The sequence below is a fragment of the Lutjanus erythropterus genome, chromosome 13 (assembly GCF_056507025.1).
Source record: "Lutjanus erythropterus isolate fLutEry1 chromosome 13, fLutEry1.hap2, whole genome shotgun sequence".
Classification (NCBI taxonomy): Eukaryota; Metazoa; Chordata; class Actinopteri; order Lutjaniformes; family Lutjanidae; genus Lutjanus; species Lutjanus erythropterus.
In genome coordinates, this window is record NC_139329.1 from 29,206,472 (window position 1) to 29,228,762 (window position 22,291).

General features: G+C 40.9%; 1 protein-coding gene across 2 annotated transcripts in view; it reads right to left on the reverse strand.

Annotated features, from left to right (window-relative positions):
* Positions 1-22,291, reverse strand: part of fbln1 (fibulin 1) — a 43,494-nt gene that overhangs the window by 13,165 nt on the left and 8,038 nt on the right. The window contains exons 3-16 of one of the 2 annotated variants that reach the window (XM_084733418.1): positions 22,141-22,270; positions 18,771-18,930; positions 17,794-17,856; positions 17,621-17,707; positions 17,344-17,481; positions 17,106-17,243; positions 15,314-15,457; positions 15,096-15,221; positions 14,862-14,987; positions 13,260-13,379; positions 12,946-13,077; positions 12,701-12,824; positions 5,134-5,279; positions 2,277-2,417 (exon numbers count right to left, since the gene is read on the reverse strand). In XM_084733418.1, coding sequence (XP_084589544.1) covers positions 2,277-2,417; positions 5,134-5,279; positions 12,701-12,824; positions 12,946-13,077; positions 13,260-13,379; positions 14,862-14,987; positions 15,096-15,221; positions 15,314-15,457; positions 17,106-17,243; positions 17,344-17,481; positions 17,621-17,707; positions 17,794-17,856; positions 18,771-18,930; positions 22,141-22,270 — 1,775 coding nt within the window. Of the gene's footprint in view, positions 1-2,276; positions 2,418-5,133; positions 5,280-10,885; positions 11,321-12,700; positions 12,825-12,945; positions 13,078-13,259; positions 13,380-14,861; positions 14,988-15,095; positions 15,222-15,313; positions 15,458-17,105; positions 17,244-17,343; positions 17,482-17,620; positions 17,708-17,793; positions 17,857-18,770; positions 18,931-22,140; positions 22,271-22,291 lie in introns of those variants that run through there. The other variant, XM_084733419.1, reaches the window with a different exon arrangement.

Genomic DNA, 22,291 nt, shown 5'->3' on the forward strand with positions numbered 1-22,291 from the left:
ATATACTTTTTATATCAGTGGTGATTGCTGATTGAGTAGAATTTGCCAAACTGCATTTAAGAGTTACCCTGACACACCAGATGGCTTGTTACACAGAATTGGGAACTGGGAAACTGTGTGGAAAAGGGCATACACTTTCAAAAATGCTTTGCAGGTGATTGGATGGACCATCTGTACCAGTCAGATCAAACTCTTGCTGAAATCCGTCAGGAGAAGTGCAAAAACGTCTTTTCCATCGAGAAAGTCTTCAGTGTCATTCTTTGCTCTTCTTTCCGTTACGTAACTGATGCTAATGTAGTGTCTACGCTAACCGCTTCAGGAACTGCCATTGCTTCCATGGATGCCTAAATACACCTAAAAACCACACCCGTAGCTGCCAGTAGTTCCTCCCAGGACGCTTATGGAAGAAATGGAAAACTGGCAAGCCTGGACTCTCGCAAAGTAAAAAAAAGAGAATCATGCGCATTAAAAAAAAATGGACTTAAGATGGGACCCTCTGGAATGTCCTTAGTCATTAGAAGAAACTCAGACTCAACATCGCCCCCTTTCGTACACTGCTGTCTGTCTGAAAGGTCATTACTAAACCATCTCAAACTATTTGAGTACTTGCCAATATCTGATAGTCACTTGCGTGCGTCCATAATCCATCCTGAACCAGTGACAGTCACACACTCCCTCCTTCTCCCTCCCTTTCGCCCTTTCATTCTGTAAAGACAGATGTGCACACTGACAGGCCGCCCCTTCATCCATCAGCGAGAGAAGAAGAAGAAGACACCGCTGTCCTTCCACTTCCACCCTGCCTGCATCTCAGTACAAAACCAAAACAAAAACACCTAGACAGGCCCAACAATGTGTCATCCTTGGGCTCACAACACCCTCATCCACCCAAGGCCAAGGCTCAGTTCAGCTCTCCCACAGGCGTGCAGCAGCCTTGGGTCACCACCAGACTAAAGGATGGGAATGGCTTCCACCCAAACATGTGTTGTTGTTACACACCACTGGAGATGGTATCTGTTGCTCCTACTTGAACTAGCGCAGGGCTCTTTTTGCATGCTGGCGGTTGACAAAAACAGGTAGTTATGATGAACTGCTTGTCAACTGCAATAACTCATGGAGACGTGCACACGAGTGCAGATTTATACACTCCTATTACTCCTGTACATTCAGACCACCATAAGTTATTGTGGAAAAGAATGATCTGCTTGGAATAAGCATAGCCATAGATAAGTGAATTAAATGGTACTTTGTTTAACCACAAGACTGTGAAAACTGATGCCAAATATTTGGTGAGAGAGAAACAGGCCTTCGTCTGTCTCGAAGAGCCACTCAGAGGACAATTTTGCGGAGACACAGACACCAAGAGCCCCAATGAAGACAATGACAGCTACACGATGCCACCACACTGCAAAGACCATAACGGGCGTGTCAGATGCACTTATATCAGGGCGTCCAGATGTTCCTTTTGGGATTTTTTTTTTTTAATGAGCACGTATGAGTTTGACTTTTTTTTTTTTAAGCACACATATATATTTCAAAAATGAAATATTAGATTTAAAGGAATAGTTCAGACTATTTGATGTGGGGTTATATGAGGTACTTGTTGATAGTCAGTATATTACCTACAGTAGATGCAGGTTGGCACACTCTCGGTTACGAGAAACAGAGGGACACCAGCCTGGAAGCTAAGCAATGATCTGCTGTGGAAGGAGTCAGCAACAAAAGGTATTTTAGCCACTTTATAAAGAGGTATTCCTAAAGAAAATCAATATCAGTTCACGCTATATTATAGTACAAAGTATTAAAAGGATAGTTTGTCACAAAATAACAAACAAACAAACAGATTGAGGAAAAAGTAGCAACTCCCAGGTTCTGCAAGGAGTCTGCTGGTTTGCAGAGAGCAATATTTGGTGTATGTAATTGCAGTTTTTCATCAGAAAATGCTGTGTGAAGGCAAAGTAAAGCAGTGAAACTATCCTAAATATAGCGTACATTTAAACTGATACTGATTTTTTATGCGGAGCTTTTTTAAGTGGCTGCTGTCCACAGCAGTACATTGCTTAGCTTCCATGCTGGTGCTCCTCTCTGCTTCTCCTGACTGGGATGTACCAACCACCATCTGCTGTAGGTAAAATGCAGATTATTGACAAGTATCTCATGCAACCCCACTTCAAGTAATCCAAACTATCCCTTAAGATCTGCTATTGTCTAATGTTTGCAGTAGGTTGGTTCATCCAGACTTCACAACACGCGAAGCAGCGTAAAATCCTTGTACTCACCCACATACATTCCGTTCTCTATCCTCTTGATGATGTCGAAGGCGCTCTCCACGTTGCCCTCCAGGATGTCAAACTTGACGTCGTAACTGCCTAAGTGATAGGATCCATAAGCCGGCACCGTGGTTCTCAGGAAAACAATTTCTGTTGGAAGATAATAATTAGACACAAAAAGCTTTTGGAGCCTAAAGCCTCATAATCACACTCGGATTGCGCCGCCAAGCTTGTGCCAACTCTCGCTTTTCTTTTTTTTTCCTTTTCCAAGAGAAAGACAATAAAATGGGAGATGGAAAGGTCTATGTTTATTGTACACTGAGAGGGTCAGAGGAAGGTTGAGGCTTTTCAATGCTGTTGTTGAACTAAAGGGCCTCGAGTCCTTTACACCCCAATTCAGAGCTTATGAGAAATGACAAGAGCTTAACTCCCCGTGACGTTGAGCATGAGTGTGTCTGAAACATGCACTGCACGCCGGCCAATAGATGCTTGTCAGCTGTCACTGTCTGCGTGTGATTACCGTGGTTACTCATATCCAACCAGCATGGCACTTAAACTCTGGTGTGGGCCAGCCAAACCCGGACTGCATGGAGAGCATCATGGAAGAGCTAATTTGAGGGTCAGAGGTGCTCATATGGATTCTGACAACTGCAGGGAAACATATGTGATGGACGCTCAGAAATTAAAGGAGATGAAGTAGAGCTAAGGGGGAAAAAAAGAGGCTGAGGACCACATTCACACTAAAAAAAACCACAAGTTATCATGCTGTCTTCAAATTCCTTGTTTCCAAAGATCTTAACAGGACACTCTGTCAGAAAATGAGGCCTCAAATATGGGCCTTTGTGGGTTAGTGAAAATGTAGAGTAAAGGGATGCACAGGAGGAATTTCAGGGGAGATTAGATAATCAGTAATTTGGGGAATAGTCATGATTCTAGTGTTGTAGTACTCAAGATCAGCAGTGGTATTGAGATTGGTCTTGACACCACTTTTTGAAGGTCTCGTCTGGGAACTGACTGAATTTTTCCTCTGTCTTGTCTTGTTCTCAAACAAAGAGGATTTTATTTCAAGACTGGTCAGACAGCAATTGCGAGGATATCACTAAATTGACTATAAATTGTCTAATTTATTAGTTAATATTATTGTGATTTGACCGTTACTGGCTGTCACCCCTCCTTGCTCTCCTTCACGGTCCAAGAAAGTGAATGTGGGAGACAGGAGAAGAAGCTGTGGCTGTCTGGGTGAAGATATGATATCCTTATTATATTCTGAAAGAAAATTTGGCCCCTAAACCACAAAGAGTTTGTCTGCAAAACAGCATCCAAAACAAAACACACAGCAGTCTGTAGATTCTGCATTAAACTGTTATCAGCACTTCTGTTCAACACAAAGAAAGGTAAATTAAGTTTAAGTGATGCTAGTAAAGTTAGCTAGCTAAGTTATTTTTTTGCTTGTGATAAACACTGACGAGACAGGACGGATAAAGCGAGTATGCACGTAATGGTACTGCCCGAGATGTGACAGCACTAGGCCTTGACTCAGTCTTGGCCTGCCTCGGTCTTTATCTTGACTCGGTCTTACCCTGCATTGGTCTTGGTCTTGACTTGGTCTCTACCCCTCAAAGTCTTGGTCTCATCTTTGTCTCGATATACTCAGGTCTTGGTCATGGCTTGGTCTTGGTTTAGGTGGTCATGACCACAATTACTGCATGTTTCATCGAAAGAAAGTTGGAGAATAAACAAGTCTAAAAAAAATTGGAAAATATGCTTATTTCCCTTTTCAGCCAAGATGAGAAGATCGATACCACTCGCATTTGTAGGGTAAAATTAAACTACAGCCAGCAGTTGGTTAGCTTAATTTAGCATAAGGACTCTTGGCAAATTAGGGAATAAAGTTTCCAAAATGACAAAAACTCTTCTTTTAAGACTTGTTTATTCCCAAAGGAACCTTCTCTCAATAAAACATGAAAGTATTTTTCCCTTTTTCAAACCTTTACTGCATGTTTGCCCATCTGGATTATGCCAAAAACTTTTCACCATGAGCATTAGGAGTCTAACAATAGATCGAATACTGTGATATTGCAATAAAAATACAATACTTGCCCTGATATTACATAATTTATTCCATTTTATCATGTTTATTTGATTTTTATTAAAGTACTGCAACTGGCTGTTGCATTGCTTTTGTTTTGTTATTATTCATACATTAATCAAACATTCACTGCCAAAGGCAATTCATGCCCAGTGTTTGCACATGCTTAGGTCACTGCTGGATACTTTCATTTCATCAAAGAAGGAAAGCAGAAGCACTTTAAGTTAAAAGGAAAAACAAATTTTACATGAACAGAAAATGCTGCACACAATAGATATATTACTGAATTAAGGACACTTTTTAAGGTTGTCATTTTTCTTTGTTTTTTATAAACACACAATATGTAAATTCTCACTAAAGAAAACAAAAGACATAGTTTGATGATGTCATAGTTGTATGAGATCATGGGAATTCAGGCAGAAATCACGTACGCTGACTTCATTCCTCACTCTTTTGACATATCAAATGTATGTTTCTATGTTTCCCAGAAGTTATAGCAATTAGTAACTAGCTAGCAACAGTTAGCAGGAAACACAACATTACTCTGAATAAATTACGTATTTTTCTGCACGAGAATATGTTGGAAACGTGGAATAATTTACACAACTCAACAAAATATCTAACTTTTTAGACATTTTAACATGAAAATGTTTCATGCTTTAATATTGCATTTAATATCATATCACAGACTTATTCTTGCAATATTAATGTAACATGGATTTTTTTTTTGTATTGTTACATTCCTAGTATGGACAGATAAAATGGACTTGTACCTACCTTCTGGCCTTGTGAACTCTCTGAAGGTGGGCAGTGAGATGAAGGTGTGGGATATTGAGTGCGTTGGGTCCAGAACACAGGCGACGTCATTGGGCTGACAGGTCTTCATACAGCGAATGGTGTCAGAGCGTTGAAGCCTCGGCACTCTGAAGGAGAGGACAAACACACACACCCACAAAAAAAAAAAAGAAAAGAAAACACAAACACACACATGGCCTCTGACCTTTAGGTAATGTCTATATAAAGACTTCAGAGTCAACCGCCTTCGGTTTCTAAAGCTCACAATAACAGGGCATCCTTGAGAGCAGCCCACTGCGTAATCAAGAACTCAGTGGGACAACTCCAATGGCCGCTACACAAACAATATCTGAACAAGACAGCAGGGATACTGGATATAGCAGTCAACATCAAAAACAATCAAATTCTGTGTGGTTTGGAAGAATAATAAACCAACAATGGCCAGAGCTCATGCCGAAGCCAGACTTTGTAGCTTGTGGAGACTAGCGCTGCCATTGATGCCTTTCTGATGCACTATTTCAAGCTGTGTGGGAAATGAATTACTACACTCACAGAGAATGATCCACAACCTGCTCAGGAAAATATTTGGATTTGCTGAGCATCCCCGGCTTCACATCAGATAATCTCTTGAGGAGGATTTATGGGGCAAGGGAGTGTTCTAAAAGACTCCTAAATTGTGAGCAACATGACTAGACAACTCCCCAGCCTCTCCCCAGGGCAGCTCTCATCCTATTATTTAGGGCTTTGTTTATTCCACAGACTAATCAGTGACAGGTCGGAGGGAATGGAGGGCCTCTGCTGGCTCCTAAAGCTAACGCCACCTGAAGTATCGCCATTCACTACCTGTCTGCTCCATAAGACTCTGAGAGAGGTTTCTAAGGCATTAACAACCTCATAAATCAGGAGCATGTCTTTGAAACGACGAGGAACTTGTGATCATGAGAGAGCTATTGAAACAAAATAAAAGCTTTGACTTTGACATCCAAGATGTTAAATTCACAAAGGAGACAAGTCAGTACACGGCTATATTGGGTTATGAAAACAGCCAAGTTGCCATGTATAAGTCCAGTTAATGTGCATGGCAGCCATATAGCCATATTGTGAGTCATGGGCCGTGGATCTCTGGCGCTCCTCAGGGGACCTATAGGCTGCAGCTCAAAGCCCAGGCACGGCTTGGGTTGCAGGGCTTCTTCCATGGTGAGCGAGGAGAGAAGCCCCTGACAAAAAGTCAAGCCACCACTGGGTAGGGGCTTGTAATTAGCAATTAGCGGGTGGGTCCAAGTTTTGCTTTGGCCCAGGCCAAACCCACAAAATGTTCTCCTAGTTTATAATACCACGGCCTGAGCTGCAGAAAGACCCGAGCGGGGCTCTAGAGGACGAGGTGAAAGCTCTGTTGGGGTAGAGAGTAAATTTACGAGAAGATAATGACCCAGGGTGAACTGCCCCCTTACACACAGATGGGCACTTCAAAGCAGGGGCAGCAAGTGGAGCTAATTACAGCTCCATGTGTGTATTAACGCATGTGTGTGTCTGCACTGAATGTGTGTGTATACGCTCATTTGTGCATGTCTGTCTTTGTGCATGCAAACATGCTTGTGTATGTGTGTGTGTGTGTGTGTGTGTGTGTGTGTGTGTATGTGCGTGCGCGCGTGTGCATGCACAAATGCACGTCTTCTTCATCTCCCCATGCCTCACGTGGCCCAGCCCAGGAGAAAAACCCCAATACTTTCAGACCAGAAAGAAAAACAGACTTTTTGGATGAAAGTCCTCTGGTCAAGCGTAGGGCCTTTTATTTTTTTGGTAATTATTATTTATAGTCGGCACATTGATAACGCCCCAACACAAACACTGCAGGGCATCATTCATTCTGTGCGCGGTGATGTTGCCGTACCACAAATTGTTCAGACCACCGGCCAGAGCCCAGAGCCCCATAACTCAATGTCAAAGGGGAGGAAAAAACCTTCTGCGCGCCACTATGTTCTTATTTTAAGGATATCCCCATGAGGGACCAAGTGCATCCTTACTGGCCTGACAGCTCCGGACAGGAGGAACCTAGGACATCTGAATTTACAGTTATTATAAGCCACAGCCCTCGGGCAGCAGCCTCACAGCATGTCAAACTATTTATACTCTCTCCTGCTGGTGCACATTTCCCTCTCCTTTGCCACTGCATCCCATCGCATGTCACTTACTCAGCCTTCATTTGGATTATCTGTCTGCTTTGGGGTTTACACCCGCAGTATGCAGTGGAAATCTGTGTATTTTACATTAAGCCCAAAATGTAATGGGAGCTAAAGAGATGTGCAAGAAAATAACTGCCACAGAAAGATGTATTTGCGGTGCAAGGTAACTGATGTTTGGGGAGCGGTCGAGTAAAAATACATTAAAACGCCTAATTTGGCGCATTTTTGACTGGAATTTGGAGGTGTGGAATTACTTTATGGGCTTCATAAATTATGAAATTTGAGGTAAATGCACATATAGTGTATAACTGAAGGGTTTGACTTATGGATGGGAATTTGACTTTTGTATTTTTTGCTGATTTAAAATACACCTGGTTAGTGTCTGCATTTACAAAGACTACTGATTCAGTAAAAACTTGAAAATCATCAGAAAACAAATAACATTATTGAGAAAATCTGTTTTATAGTGTAAATATGTGTATTAAAAGATTTTTTTAGTCAGACCACTGTTTTTTCAATCAGTCAGATCACAGAATGTCCCTTTAACTTTAAAGGGACAGTTCACCACAAAATCAAAAAGAAATATTTTTCACCTGGCCTGTAGTGCTTTTTATCCATCTTGATTTTATTTTTTTGGTGTGAGTTGTAGAGTTTTGGAGATATCCACTGTAGAGATGTCTGTCTTCTGTCCAATATAATGGAAGTAGATGGCACTCGGCTTGTGGTGCTCAAAGCGCCAAAATGACCCAGTAGCTAAACATAATCCACAGACCTTTGTGTGACCAGTTTCATGTAGCAACTACTTACTTTCTGCAGTTGAATGTACCAGAACTATTTTCTTTCTGATATACAGAAAGTAGTTGCTTCATGAAACTGCTCACTACAAGGTCTGTGGATTATACTGAATAACTGGGTCATAATTTCAGGAAATGCTGTAGAGTTTCAAATGTATTTCTTCTTTTTTTTTTTTGGTGCTGAGCACCACAAACCGAGTGCCATTTAGTTCCATTATACTGGAGAAAAGGCAGACGTGTCTACAGCTGATATCTCCAAAACTCTGCAACTCACACCAATAAAGTCTAGAAATGGGCCAGAGGAAAAAATATGTATTTTTGATTTTGGTTTGAACTGTCCCTTTAAATATATGTATTACTGGAGATTTGCATGTATCATTCGATTTCCTCTGCACTGAAGCTGTTGGAATAATAGTAATATGAAACTATGTGAGGAAGCCTTCCTGCCTCCATCTGTGATTTGGCCCCACATTCCAGCTGCTCCCTATGCTGTATTTGATTAAACCCCACAATGCACTATTATCAAGAACTGGATTTGACTTGAACATGTGTTATTTCTATTTCAATTTTAATAGAAAACTGTTCATCCAACACATAAACCATAAAATACTGAAAAACGTCAGACTTTATCATGCAACCATCATCAAATTACACTCAATTGTAGGCAGACTTGGGTCGTTACCATTTTATTATTTACCCTGACCTAGAACGCCACCTAGCGGCTGTCACAAGGCCTTACCTCCAAGAAGACACATTCAGTTGGACCTAATTTACACTGCTGAATAATGATCCTTAATTCTAGTGGTAAAAAGTAGATTAAGCAAAACGCTACAGTGCTAAAAGCTGTGCTTCTTTATTCTGATTTTGTGATTTGTAATGTTTTTCACATCCGTTCTTAAAAAATGATGTGTCATATTTAACACATGTTTAGTGTGTGACAGTCTTACATTATTAAAAAAATATTATTATAAAAAAAGTAAAGACCTGGCTGAATAATTGATCAAAGAGAGGAGACAGCTGGTCCAGGGTTCTGGATCACCAGTGACCCTGAACGCTCCAGGCTCTGTCTGTTGGTTTGCAGTAAAAAACAAAAACAAAACAGAAGGATATGGGTTCATGGAATTCAAACACTCTGAGTAGTCATCCTTTCAAAACAGATTTTTTTCATACTTTCATGAGTCAACATCACTTTAATGGTATCCTAGCAACTGTTAAAGAGGACATCAGTGAGGACCCCATCAGTGGATCGGCATCAGACTTGATTGTCTCAGGTATCAAGTATTATATGTTTGAATGTAAGAATGTAAGCATAATGAATTATAGAGAAAAGTATCAGCTGCACTATTTAATCTGCACATCTATATTTAAATTTGTCATCACAGTCAGGTAAGGCAAAAGTTAATTAAACTAGGTAATTTTCTGAAAAAAAACCCTTCCTTTAAGTAACATTTGCTGTATTTTAGTCATGTATAAATAAAATGAAAATGACGTTTTTCATGTGTAGATTTTGGCCTACATATTATGACATAAGCATGTTGCAGGCTATACCCTTTAAATTTAGGTTGATTTTTTTTTTTTTTGTTTGGCTATCAGTGTTTCTATAGGTCATCAACTGGCTCTGAAAGTGATCCCAGTGATCATTTGCAACTTTCATTGTCATTATAGTTGTGGTGCAGACTTTTTTAAAACAATATATTCATATATATTGTTATAGTTATAATTCTTGTAGACAGCCCTTTTTATCTGCACAGTAAATATGAAACTACAGCCTGGAGCTGGTTAGCTTAAAAGCATCAACAACTCTAAAATGACAATTTGCAAGTCCACGATGTTAAATAAATCTGTATATTTAAAAAAAAAATGGAAAATGCACCAGGAATGGGACTGAACCCATCAAGCCCTAAAATCTGGTGTACATTTTTGGTGGTCCAAATGTAAACTTATACAAAAGCAATATAGAAAAGGCACTTTAACACAGTTTAGCACAGTCCTCCTTAACTGTGACACCTGTCTTGTCCACTTTTCCCATGTAGTGTGATGTGGTGTCTCCTAAAGGCACGGTTTTAAATGAAAAGTGAGTTAGACTGCTTGACTAGTTCAGGAAACTGGCAGCACACACAACAGTACAGTATATCCCTAGATGCACTAAATGTTATCCACTTAAACTCCTGCTTCCTAAAATTTTGTTGCCATTGTGTTTTTTCACAGTATACTTTTTGTGTTTCTGGTTCTTTTGCATTGCAGTTTGAGTAGACTTAGTAGACCCAGACTTCAGCAGCCCTGATATATCAGTAGCTGGCAGACAACGAGTCCTTTTCATTGTTTTTGTTGAATGTTAACTAAAAGGTTTAAGGAATTGGGATGCTTGTGGAAATGTAACTTTGTGTTTGTGAAGGATCACAGTATGGGGATAAAACTTGGTGGCCACAGAGTAAGTTTTTGTGGCTACAGGCCATAGGGACATGGTTAATGTCAAACCGTGATGCATGGGTCATCATTTTCTCACAGCTCCATGCTTTCACAACTGAAAGAGACAATTATTTTGTGTAAAAACATGAATACTGGTCTTCTAATTGGAAATCATTAGTTATATTTATATTTACCTGCACTTATCAATAAAGTATGTGCTGCAGTCCTTTATATGTTGCAACATACAGTAGTCTGTTGCTATCACCATACTGTGAGGTCACTGGTCTTCTTGCATGTATTTTGCGTTGAGGATTAACTTAACTTCTGTTTTCTCTATGAGACAATGCATTTAAAATGACACATCATTTTTAAGAGTGTAGCAAACTGTGCAACGCTTGTGTTTATTCTAGCAGGGGGTTGTAAGGTACTCTGGGCTCCTCCTGGGTAACAAACACCAGCACTTTAGCCAGGTACGTGCTGACCGTGCCATAGCGACGCAGCCTTAGCTCCAGAGACAGCTCAAAGTCCTGTGCCTGGTTGATGAGCTTTGCCACCGACATGACGCCGCCAGTGGGCACCCGCTCCGTCTTGAAGAAACCGCCCTCATTGCCAGCTGTGATACCAATCTGGATGTCATCGCCGGCCACGTTGTGGGAGGGGCCCATGCGGAAGATGTTGGTGAAGACGGGGATGTTGGTGGGGAACGTGAGGTAGTAGTAGGTTATTCTCAGCGGCATGGCCAGGCACTCGACAGAGTCATTGCAAAGCAAGCGTTCACATCGACTGCAAAAAGAGGAGGGTTGGGGGGGGCGGGGCAGGATGGGACAAGACAGAACAAAACAGGCACAGAGAGAAAGAAAAAGAGACCAGGTGTAAATTTAATTTGCCGTGCATGGCATGCAGTGGAAGGAACTTCAGTCTGCAGCATTTTTACACTTTACAGGCCAGTCGTGGTGCCCTCATGTGGGATCATGCAAGAAGTTTTGTCGCTGGTGCCTCCATAACAGGGTGGTTATACACAGCCTCTACTGTAACTGAGCCGATGAGAAAATATCCATGTGCATTTCATCATTCTAAAACAACAGAACATGCTACAGCCGAATCTTTTCTGAAGTCATTCCAGCACTGAGCATACTGGACATGCAGAGCTTCATACATCCAAAAGGTCAGTTAAAACATTGTTTACTGCTGCGCCTTTCAGACTTGACTGCAAGGAACATGGACCTTACTACATGAGGTTTTCTGTCGATGTTTTTGGTGTTAATGTCGGTCTATTGAAGGGATAGTTGCGATTCTTTTAAGTGTTGTTTACCTACAGTAGATGCCAGTTGGCAAACCCCTGGTTTGGAGAAGCAGAGAGGTGCACCAGGACAGAAGCTAAGCAATGAACAGCTGCAGACAGGGTCAGCAAAAAAAGGTATTTTAGCAACTTGAAATAGGTCCATCGAAAGGAAAACAACATCAGTTTAAGTGTACACTATATGTAGAATATTTTCGCTGCTTTACTTTACCATCAGACATTTTCCCTTTTTCAAAGATACAAGATAAAGACAAGATATTTATACAAGATCAATATTGCTCTCTCCAAACAAACCAAACTCCACAGGCAAAATCGGTAATTTCCTTGAAGAACACAGGAGATAACCATTACCTCGATCTGTTAGTTTGTTTGTGTTATTGTGTGACTTTAGTGAATCCAAACTAACCTTTTAAAAACCAAAGTCCCACAATAACACCAACAAACTAACAGATCAACTAATTTAACTAACTAGTTAACTAGTTAACTCCTGTGTTCTGCAAGGTAAAATTGTTCATTTTGCCCATGGAGTTTGGTTGTCAGTGGTTTCCCATCTGAAAAGGTTTTCTGACAGCAAAGTAAAGTGATGAAAATATTCTAAATATGTCACAACACTTAAACTGGTATTCAATTTTTTTAGGCGGGTCTTTCTTAAGAGGCTAAAATACTTACTTTTGTTGGTGACCCTGTCTACAGTAGTTCATTGCTTAACTGGTGCTCCTCTCTGCTTCTCCTAGGTAACACACTATCGACAAGTACCTCATACAACCCTAAACTATCCTTTTAAGGGTGCTTTCACACCTAATATGTCTGTCGATGTCCGTTAAAGTAAGCCTTGGCGTGCTTGTCAGGTTGCAGGTACTCACGTCTCTCCAACGCGCCGGTAGTTGTTTGGACAGTCGAAGGATAGGCATCTGAATCCTCCTTGTATATTAAAGCAGCTCTGATTCTCTGTGCATGTGTGGGTTCCTGCCACGCATTCATCAACATCTGGGAGTGAAAGACAAAAAATCAGAAAATGCGATTTCAAATCATTCCGAACAATCACTTGTATTAAAACTGACATAAGCTCAAAGCCATCTCATGTAGCATTATGGTGAGGAAAGTTTACCTTGGCAGCTACGCCCGTTGGGTGCCAAGGTGTAGCCACTGACGGGACAGGAACAGTGGAAGCTGCCAGGGGTGTTGTGACAGCGATAGGCGCAGATATGACCTCCAGTGGGCAGGGCACACTCATCTATGTCTAAAAATGTCACAGAGACAGATAAAACCTAGTCAAACCACAGAGTATAGTGAAATATATGCGAAATATGCAAATATAAGCAGGCTGCACATATTAACACATAGTATATTCTAGCTCAAAAGCACCAGAGCACCTGGAACTTCTCAATGCTGGACATATTGAAAGGTAACGTTTCATTTTACCTTCACAAGTCATGCCGTCTATGTCACTGAGCTGGTAGCCACGGCGACAGTAACACTGGTAGGAGCCATACACGTTGGCGCACTCTTGACTGCATGGGTTGCTCTCACACTCATTCAAATCTGCACAGAGACAAGATAATTGCAGACCATTAGGAACTCAGGTTAACTTACGAGTACACTTCAGTTGTCTGAAGAATAAAAACCTGCAGAGAGGTGGATCCTCCCCTGTGCATTTTATTATGTTCCATGTGGATTTGCATGAACAGCAGGAGATGTTAGCAAAATCTGAGACACTGAAAAATAATGATTGTACTGTATTGTGCCTGGAAGATAGGGCTGAAGGAAATGCAAAAAAAAAAAACATATTCTTGTTATTTTGACAGATGAAGCAGTAGAGGTGTCTTGATTTTAGTGGGGATTATCATTTTTGCATTTCATTTTCAATTAAAAAAATATAAAAATGTATTACATCTGGAGAATATGGTTTGTAGATTCGGGGCATCTCTGCAGCATCACAATGCTTCATTCATAATATTATGTTCTGACACATTTTTCCCTTTTAAAAAAGACTGCAGCTCATGTGATTTAGATATTTCACTTTGCCATACTGTGATTTTGATCATTGTTTAGCCCTACAGGCGGTTGGGTATTTTTCAAAGGTGGGTATAAAGGAGAAAAGCGTGCACACTGTTAACTCCAAATAAATATTTTAATTCTCTTTCAAGACATTTCCTTCAAAAGCAACATTCTGATCTACAAGATCTTAGAAATAACAAAAAGAACAAGTATTTCTTATCAACACGCAGCAGGAGAACACAGACACCCACAAGGCAGCATTCATATTACTCAAAGAAAATAGAAATACCTTAAATTTCAACTTTAATGTGCCAAATCCTGAATACACATGGTCTCATCGTCGGAATTTAGCGCTTTGTTGAACTGCACTTGATGTCTTTTATGAATTCCCAAATTATATATTCTTTTATGATGTTTCTTATGATGCTTATGTTTTATGTTATATTATGTGCTGTCAAGTGTGGTTGTTGATGCCTTTTATGGTCCTTGTGCATGACAATTTCCCTTATGGGGCAATAAAGATTTCATTAATAAGGTGGTCATTTTATGAAAAACAGATGACACAAATGTGAACAAGCAGGCCAAATAAACTGAAGACTAATAACAGAATTCCCATCTTCAGACAGGTCTCCGTGTCCATCATAAGACAATGGTCTATAAGGGAGAGAAAACTTTTCTCCTTTGTACTCTTCAGTGATATTTTCCTGTTGCACTTGAATATTTTTTGTCTGGAAGTGGGCACACTCTGTCCCTCTTCTGAAGTTATTTTTCAGACGCGGTTGTCACTTTTACAGTTTACCAGGACGACTGATAAATTGCTGCCTGATCTGATAAAGCAGAGTGGGGCATTTCTTAGGTCAGACATTGAATGTCTCTCTCCCCATCTTGATAAATGTTGGAGGACAGTGAAAACGCCAGGGACAATGATAGAAATTAATCTGAGATCTTCTAATCCTTTCAGCTGTAATCAAAGCCAAAATGACATCAAACTTGGAACTGAACTGTTTCTCCTGATTTAGATCTTACCATCACAATTCCTGCCATCAGCAGCTAGCTTGAAGCCAGTGGTGCAGCTGCACTTGTAGGATCCCAGAGTGTTCTCACACTTATGAGCACACAGGCGGCCAGGGTAGTGCCTGCACTCATTAATATCTGAAATAAAAAGTAATAAAAAATCATGATAAAATCCTCTTCTCACATTTTGACCAGTACTAGTAACCATACGTATGTTTACATGCAGAGGAGGATACAAAAGCTTACCTTCACAAACCCGACTGATGCTGTTGAAGATGTAACCAGCCTCACACTCGCAGCGGTAGGAGCCCAGCAGGTTGACACAACCATGACCTTCACAGACCTTTTCAGGGCCTTTACACTCATCGATATCTGCAGAGGCGGAGGGGGATGCGATTAACAACCTATGATATGAGTTCCTCAGGCAGGTTTGTCATATGATCAGTTGAGTTTTTCAGCCGTACCGAGACAGCGTGTCCCCTCTTCATTGAGGTGGTATCCTCTGCCACAGTTGACAGAGTTCCTCTGGCAGATGTAGGAGCCAACTGTGTTGATACAGACCTGCCCTCTGTGGCATGGGCCTGTCTGGGTGACACATTCGTTGATATCTGAAGACACAGACAGATAGAATTTATAAATGATGAAAAATTGCTTGGTTTCATCATATCCAATATAACTGCAGATACATTTTATAAATGGCTGTGGATAAAGACCTTGAAGCACTACAATCTTTGGATTTTTTTTTCCCAGTGAGAGCATCAATGTGATGGCCAAGGCCACACAAATGGACAGTTTAGGGTAAAACCATGCACACACTCACCTCACTTCTTTGTTCAATGCACAGGTTAATTCAATTTGCAGTCAACCACACCCCAAACAATTCAGGTCCACACTACAGTTTATTTGAGTTACAATTTCTTTATTTTCCTTTAGCTTTACACTGTTTAAATGGAGTGCTCACATTTTCACACTGTAAGGTTAAATTTAGTAATTTTCTGTTGTATTAATCATTTTTATTTGTCTTCTTCTGAGTTACCATGCTGATGGGGTGGTTTCCTCCTGGACAGGCAAAAGGTGTGGCCATGGGGTGGAAACTGTTAAATCCTGTGGCCAGCTCATCAGGCCATACCATCTCCAGCCATGTCAGAGGGGGGTTTAGGTTTAGTTAGTTTTTCCTGTGTATTAGTTTTAGTTGATACCCATTTTGTTTTCCCCTTTTGTGTTAGTTGGTTTGGCCAAGCCAGTATATATGTTCCCTCATGTTTCAGTTTGTTCAGTTAACACCTTGTTTTGTTGCTGTCATTTTGAGTGTAGTTATATGCTGTTGACCTCTTTTATAGGCTTAGTTATTACATTCTTGGTTTATATTGTTTGCATTTTTTGGGTAAATAAAAACCCTCTTTTTTCAACACATTGAATTTATGTGCAAAAAGGCAAAACAAAGAAGCTCCACCAAATGAAAATCTGCTTAAAGATGAGAAACTCCATTACGATCATACCAACACATATTGTTAGGCTGACCAAAAACACTGCTTCTGTCCCTGACCATGTCCTACAGAATGATTAAAAAATGTTACCATCAAACTGGAGATACAGGGATCCACAACTTAATAAGGTTGGGCTGAAGTACTCATTTGTACACCAGTCAATCAGAAAATTAAGCATGGAGCTTAATCCCATGTTAAATGTATGTGTCATTGTTTCTTGTCTTTAATTCATCATATTTTGGCTGGAGTGTGGCACAGGAAATATCACAAAATATCAAAAATGTAAAGGGTCAATTCTTCTAGGGATCTGCGAACTAGATTCTAGACTAGACTATTATTCTGTGTGTACGAGTGAAAATTTGGGCCAAATAGTAATCCTAAAAGAAAGGCCTGGGTGTGCTTAAAAACATTATGTTATCAAAATCGAGAGGCGACATTCTCTCATGACAACTAGCCATTAAGATTTGGCCACCAGTTGTATACACACCATGTTTGGCACCTCTCACTTCTCAGTTCTTGAGAAAGGTAGTTGACATCAAATACCGATGTTTCAAGAATAAGACAACAATCAGCTTTCTTACCAGCCTGTGATTGGCTAAAGTCTCCCGCCATTGGACAAGACAGAGCCAAAAGGAAGAGCAGAAGCTGAATTTTCTCTCATACCACTTGAATTACATTATGCTTAAAGGTTATTATGGAACTTTTGCCTAATGGAGACAAGAATACTACCCCAGCTTTCAGAGCTGTTAGTAAGAAGTATTGTGCTTACCAATGCAGTTTCCAAGGGCATCCTGGATAAATCCAACGCCGCACTTCACCTTAGGGACACAACGGAACGACCCCTGGGTGTTTTGGCACTGAAACTCTGGGCCACAGTTATGGATACCAGTCTCACACTCATCAATATCTGGCGAAAGAAATGACATGAATCATGTCAATAGCTAAAAAGAAACAAACATGACTCAGATACACAATCACAGAGGCAAAGTGAAGGCAGTTTGACTGACCTTTACAATTGTTGTTGTCAGTGAGCTCATAGCCAGTCCCACAGCTGACCTCTCTCTGGCAACGGAACGAGCCCTCTGTGTTGATACAGCGCTCTCCTCCACGACAGTTGCTGGCTCCCAGCAAACACTCATTGATATCTGAGAGCGTTTGAAAGAGATTCTCTTATTGTGAAACCTTTCACAAGCATCATTTTTCTCCATGCTCTAATTTCTTGGACACACAAATTAAGACAAATAGAACAACTCAAAGCTGATGATGGGGAAGAGCCCCGCTTACCCTCACAGCTCTTTCCATCTGGTTTGAGTTTGTAGCCTTTCAAACAGGCACAAGTCTCATTGCCCACACAGAGATGAGCACATTTCCCTGAAAAACCACAAAGATGTTGATAGCTGATCACTGCTTCAGCAAGATTCAATCAGTTATGTGAAGAAAGGCTTGTTATACTTTACCTTTGCACTGATCATTCAATACTGAATTATCTCCATTTTCGGTGGTTTCATCCCTGTTCTCTACTGTGTGAGAGAAAAAAAATACATGCTCATATGTTTATATGTATATCTCACATCGTAACACCTGCCTTTATCTTAAGGGACTAGTGTGTTGGATTTAGTGGGATCTAGCAGTGGTTTGTCAGTTCTGGCCTCCATGGAAGATGACCCAAGCCCTCTGTAGATATAAAAGATTTATTCTAAGTTAACAGAAACACAAGAATCCTTATTTTCAGGAGATTATGCACTAATGAAAACATACCTATGAACAGAATTATTTGTTTAAGAAAACAGCTGTCTGAGTATCTTTGCATAGTTATACTTGGTGCAAAATCAGTGCACAATCCACATAGAAAAGGTCTATTTTCATTCTAGCTCACAATTCTCTATACTGGCCACCATATTGGTAATTGGTGAATTTTTTTCCCCCCTATAAAATCAGTCTCAGCCTCAAAAATCCATCTATTATCTAGTCTATTATCCAATAGGAGCAATAAAAGCCACAAATTGCATCCAGGAAGTTGGAGCAAAGAGATCTTTGGTATTTTAGTTAGAGTGCACATGAACAACACACTAAATCCCTGTCAGCTGCTGTCCTTTAGCTGAACCTGACCTGCTTGTGTTTCAGAACAACCAAAAAGATGAATTTGTCCTTCACATGTAATGACAGTTTACCCTTTTAAATACTAAAAGCAATAATCACATATATCCAGCAGGGGGCAGTGTGGGCTCATGTTTGACAACACAAAGGGGTTTGACTTCTACACTTTCCAACTATCGCATCCTTCTTAGTTTAAAATAGTTTGAGTAAATTCATGTGTTTTTCCCACATAGTTTGTATACCATTACTGTAAAGCTAGTTGGCAGGTTAGATCCCCCCAAAAACTAATTGTTCAGCCCTTATTCAGCCCTCATGCTTGTTTCTTTTTTCCACACACATTCAGTTTGTCCTGTAGGTGTGGTCTGGTTGTCTGGGACTCCATCCACGCAGCAGGCCCGGGACACCAGGCTACACTGGTAGCCCACGGACAGGTTGTGGTCACAGGATAAGCCCTGCTTCTGTGCCACCTTCCCCAGGAGACAACAGTCACAGCAAATCTACAGAACACAGATTCAAATACATTAGAATAACCTTTGTTGCAGACGTAAGAATATTTTATGTTTGTACAAATAAAGGAAAAGGAAAACACTGTGTCACAACCGACTCGTCTCTCTGATGCACCAGAGGAAGTGAAACCAAAACTCCAGACAAGGAAAAGGAGATTGTGGGATGATGTTGGTAGGTAGATAAGACAGGCCTTTACACTGACAAATAGAGGGGTGTGATTCAGACAGAAAGCCAAGCTCTCAATCACACAGACAGGCAGAGAAGGGGGCTGATTGAGAAGACAAGCCAACTGACAGCCCTCAGACAGACAGACAGGCAGACAGGCAGAGAGGCAGACGAAAAGCAGCAAGTGAGTACGCAAGACGGACAGACAGACAGTGATGAGATGACATCATCCCCTCTGGCTGAAGCATGCTCAATCAATCATTATGGCAGCCTAGTAATGTCAGTCGGGGAGCGGGATGAAAGAGTGTGGGGGATGGGTGTGTTTGTTTCAGTTTGGGCGGTGAGGTTATATATATATACCTGAAATGTAACCACGCATGGTGTGTACGTGTGTAGTGATGGTGATAGCACAGTAGAGCTACAACTCTAATAGTTGTGTACCAGAAGGTAACTGCTACTCTGCGTGTCTGTGTTTGTTTATGTGTGGGTGCATGTGCATGTGTGGCCTTGACAACGTCCTAGAAAAGTTTTAGGTTCAGGAAACTTCAGGAAAGCAAATCTTTAACAGTAGCAGCTGAACAGAACAGGACTACCAAAGCTATCACGAATGAATACAGTTATGAGTGATTGTTTGAATATGCTTACAGCACCATTTTAGCACAGTTAACTAAATCAGGAAAGGTTTAGTTATACCTTGTCAGTGTCAGAAAAGTAATTGACACATAAAACTGTTTTAAAGCAGGGAAAACCCTACATTTTGTTTGGTTTTTCCAGCCCACACCTGTTTTGGTTCACTACTCTCTTAGGGCGAGTTCACACCTAGAAGTCCCTGAATCAAACCAATGCAAGGATGAAGGCGAAACTTAACACAAGTCATATGATGGAAATGTCGTTTGATTATTGGTCATAAAGTTTGAGGTTAAAGAGACAACAGATGACCCAAGAATATCACTTATCATGAAGCGCCGCACTATAAATGTCTCATGAGACAGCAGGTATTAAAGCTCAATAATGCAGATGTTTCTCACTCTATTGTGAGTCCAGGTTTTTCCCCTGCCAGTCCACATTTTGGTAGCAAACGCACTGCTGGCTCACCCGCCACTACAACAGGAAGAACGGCACGCTCCTTTGATTGAGGCAGTACAGAAAGCGGTTGTTTGGTCTGGACCAGAGTTCAAGTCCATTGTTCACATCAACCTAAACGAACCGCAGTAAGGAGGTAAACACTCCACGGTTCGGTACAACCGGACTAAACAAGGTTGGTGTGAGCCCGTCCTTACTGTTGCTGTTTTTAGTTAAAAAGCTTTAATAAACCTGCCCAGCACCAAACAGCAGACAGATAATGTTACCGACTATCTGGTGAATATAGCATTTAGCCAGGTATTTTCCACAGACGTAAGTGGAAAGCAAAAACAGAACTAAAATGAGAGTAAATACTGGACTTAGATTTGTCAGGTGGCCAGAAATATGACTCCAAATGAATGTTAACTGTTGCTCTGTTTCACATAGATGTCTGAATAGACAAATGCCTGCAAACAATTTTTTCATATTTGCTTTAAAGGTGATAATATGTCAGTGCTGTACCTACAGCTTTGGTCACTATGTGGTCAAAAAATAAGTTAATAAAATTTGAATTATTAAATGCATTACCTCAACCTCATTGTTAAAGTTCACTGTGTTGACAAAAGTGAGATGAGTCGACTGACAGCACACTCATGTTTGTGCTTTAAGTGCTTCAAGCTGCAGCCGGAGCAGGAGACAGTCATCTTAGATTAGCATAAAGAAACCATTAAAGAAACACTCAACATTTATATAAACATATGCTTATTCAGTTTCTTGCTGAGAGATAAGTGATACCACTCTCATGTCAGCACGACATCTAGCTATAGCCAGCAGACGGTTAGCTTAGCTTAGCATAAAGACTGGAAGTAGAGGGAGACAGCTAGCTCTGGCTCTGTCCAAAGGTAACACAATACACAATCTAAATCTCACTAATTAATACATTATATCTTGTTTCGTTACATGGTGTGGTTAGACGGTATGCTATGCACTGGACCACATCTTGGGCGAGGTGCAGGAACTTCCCTATATCTCCGCTCACCTTACACCAAGACTTAAGGAAATCAAGAAATATCATGTACACTTTGGTTTTCATGTAAGAAAACTTGAGAGTTGCTTAAAGGAAGGTTTTTTTTGACCATGTGACAGAGGCTAGCTGGTTCCCACCACTTGCAGTCTTACATGCTAAGCTAAAACATTGTCTGGCTGTAGCTCCATAGGTAGGTCATGAGAGCGTGTGGAGTATTTGTTTAATGGTCAGGGATATTCTCTCTCATCATAGTTTTGTGGCTTCTTCTATATGTCACTGTATCTTTTTCATAATGTAATGAAACCCTTGACGCTGTAAATGAAGTGAAGCCTGACTTGACCCTTATTTCATCCGGTACGAGCAGGAAAAACTCCTCTCATCCATATCTTCTGTCTTATTCACTTCACCTGGACACATTTAATTATGAGCCAGCATCAGCATTTCGCAGTCGATCAAGTAACGACAAGCTGCCCCGCTGACAGTGATCTCATCCTTTCAAGACAGTGCACCAACTTGTATGTTCCGCATTTTGCCAAGCATTTGTCTTTGTGGTGCGTTGATTTGCAGTGTGTTGTGTAAATAAAAGGGCCACACTGAGGGCTGTGGCTTGAGGGCAAAAAAAACACAGAATGGCTGAAAAGTGCTTGGACGTGAGCCTGCAGAAGATCCTAGAGTCAGAGCTGAATTTATAATCTATCTGACAGCAACAAGCTTCATTCCTCCCCGGAGTGACATGCCTCATCCTGCTCACAGTGCACACACACAAACACACAGTCGCACAAACGCACACAATCTCTCCCATCAATCATTTGCCCTTCAAACTGGCTGTCCAGCAGAGTGATGTACTGTACACTGATTGAGTAGAGAGATTTTTGGTGCAAACAGTGGTTTCGCTGTCTCTGTTTATAGTATTTTCAGTTAGTAAGGTACACATACACAAACACACCTTTGTGGTCTTGGTCTCGCAGGTGCTGGAGAATAAAGAATCGCAGACTCCTTGGTCTTTGGCCATGTTGATGCCAGTGGTGCACATGTTATCCTCCAGCACTGTTAAGCAGCACTGCTCCTGCACTATCCTGTCAGCAAGAAAAACCACA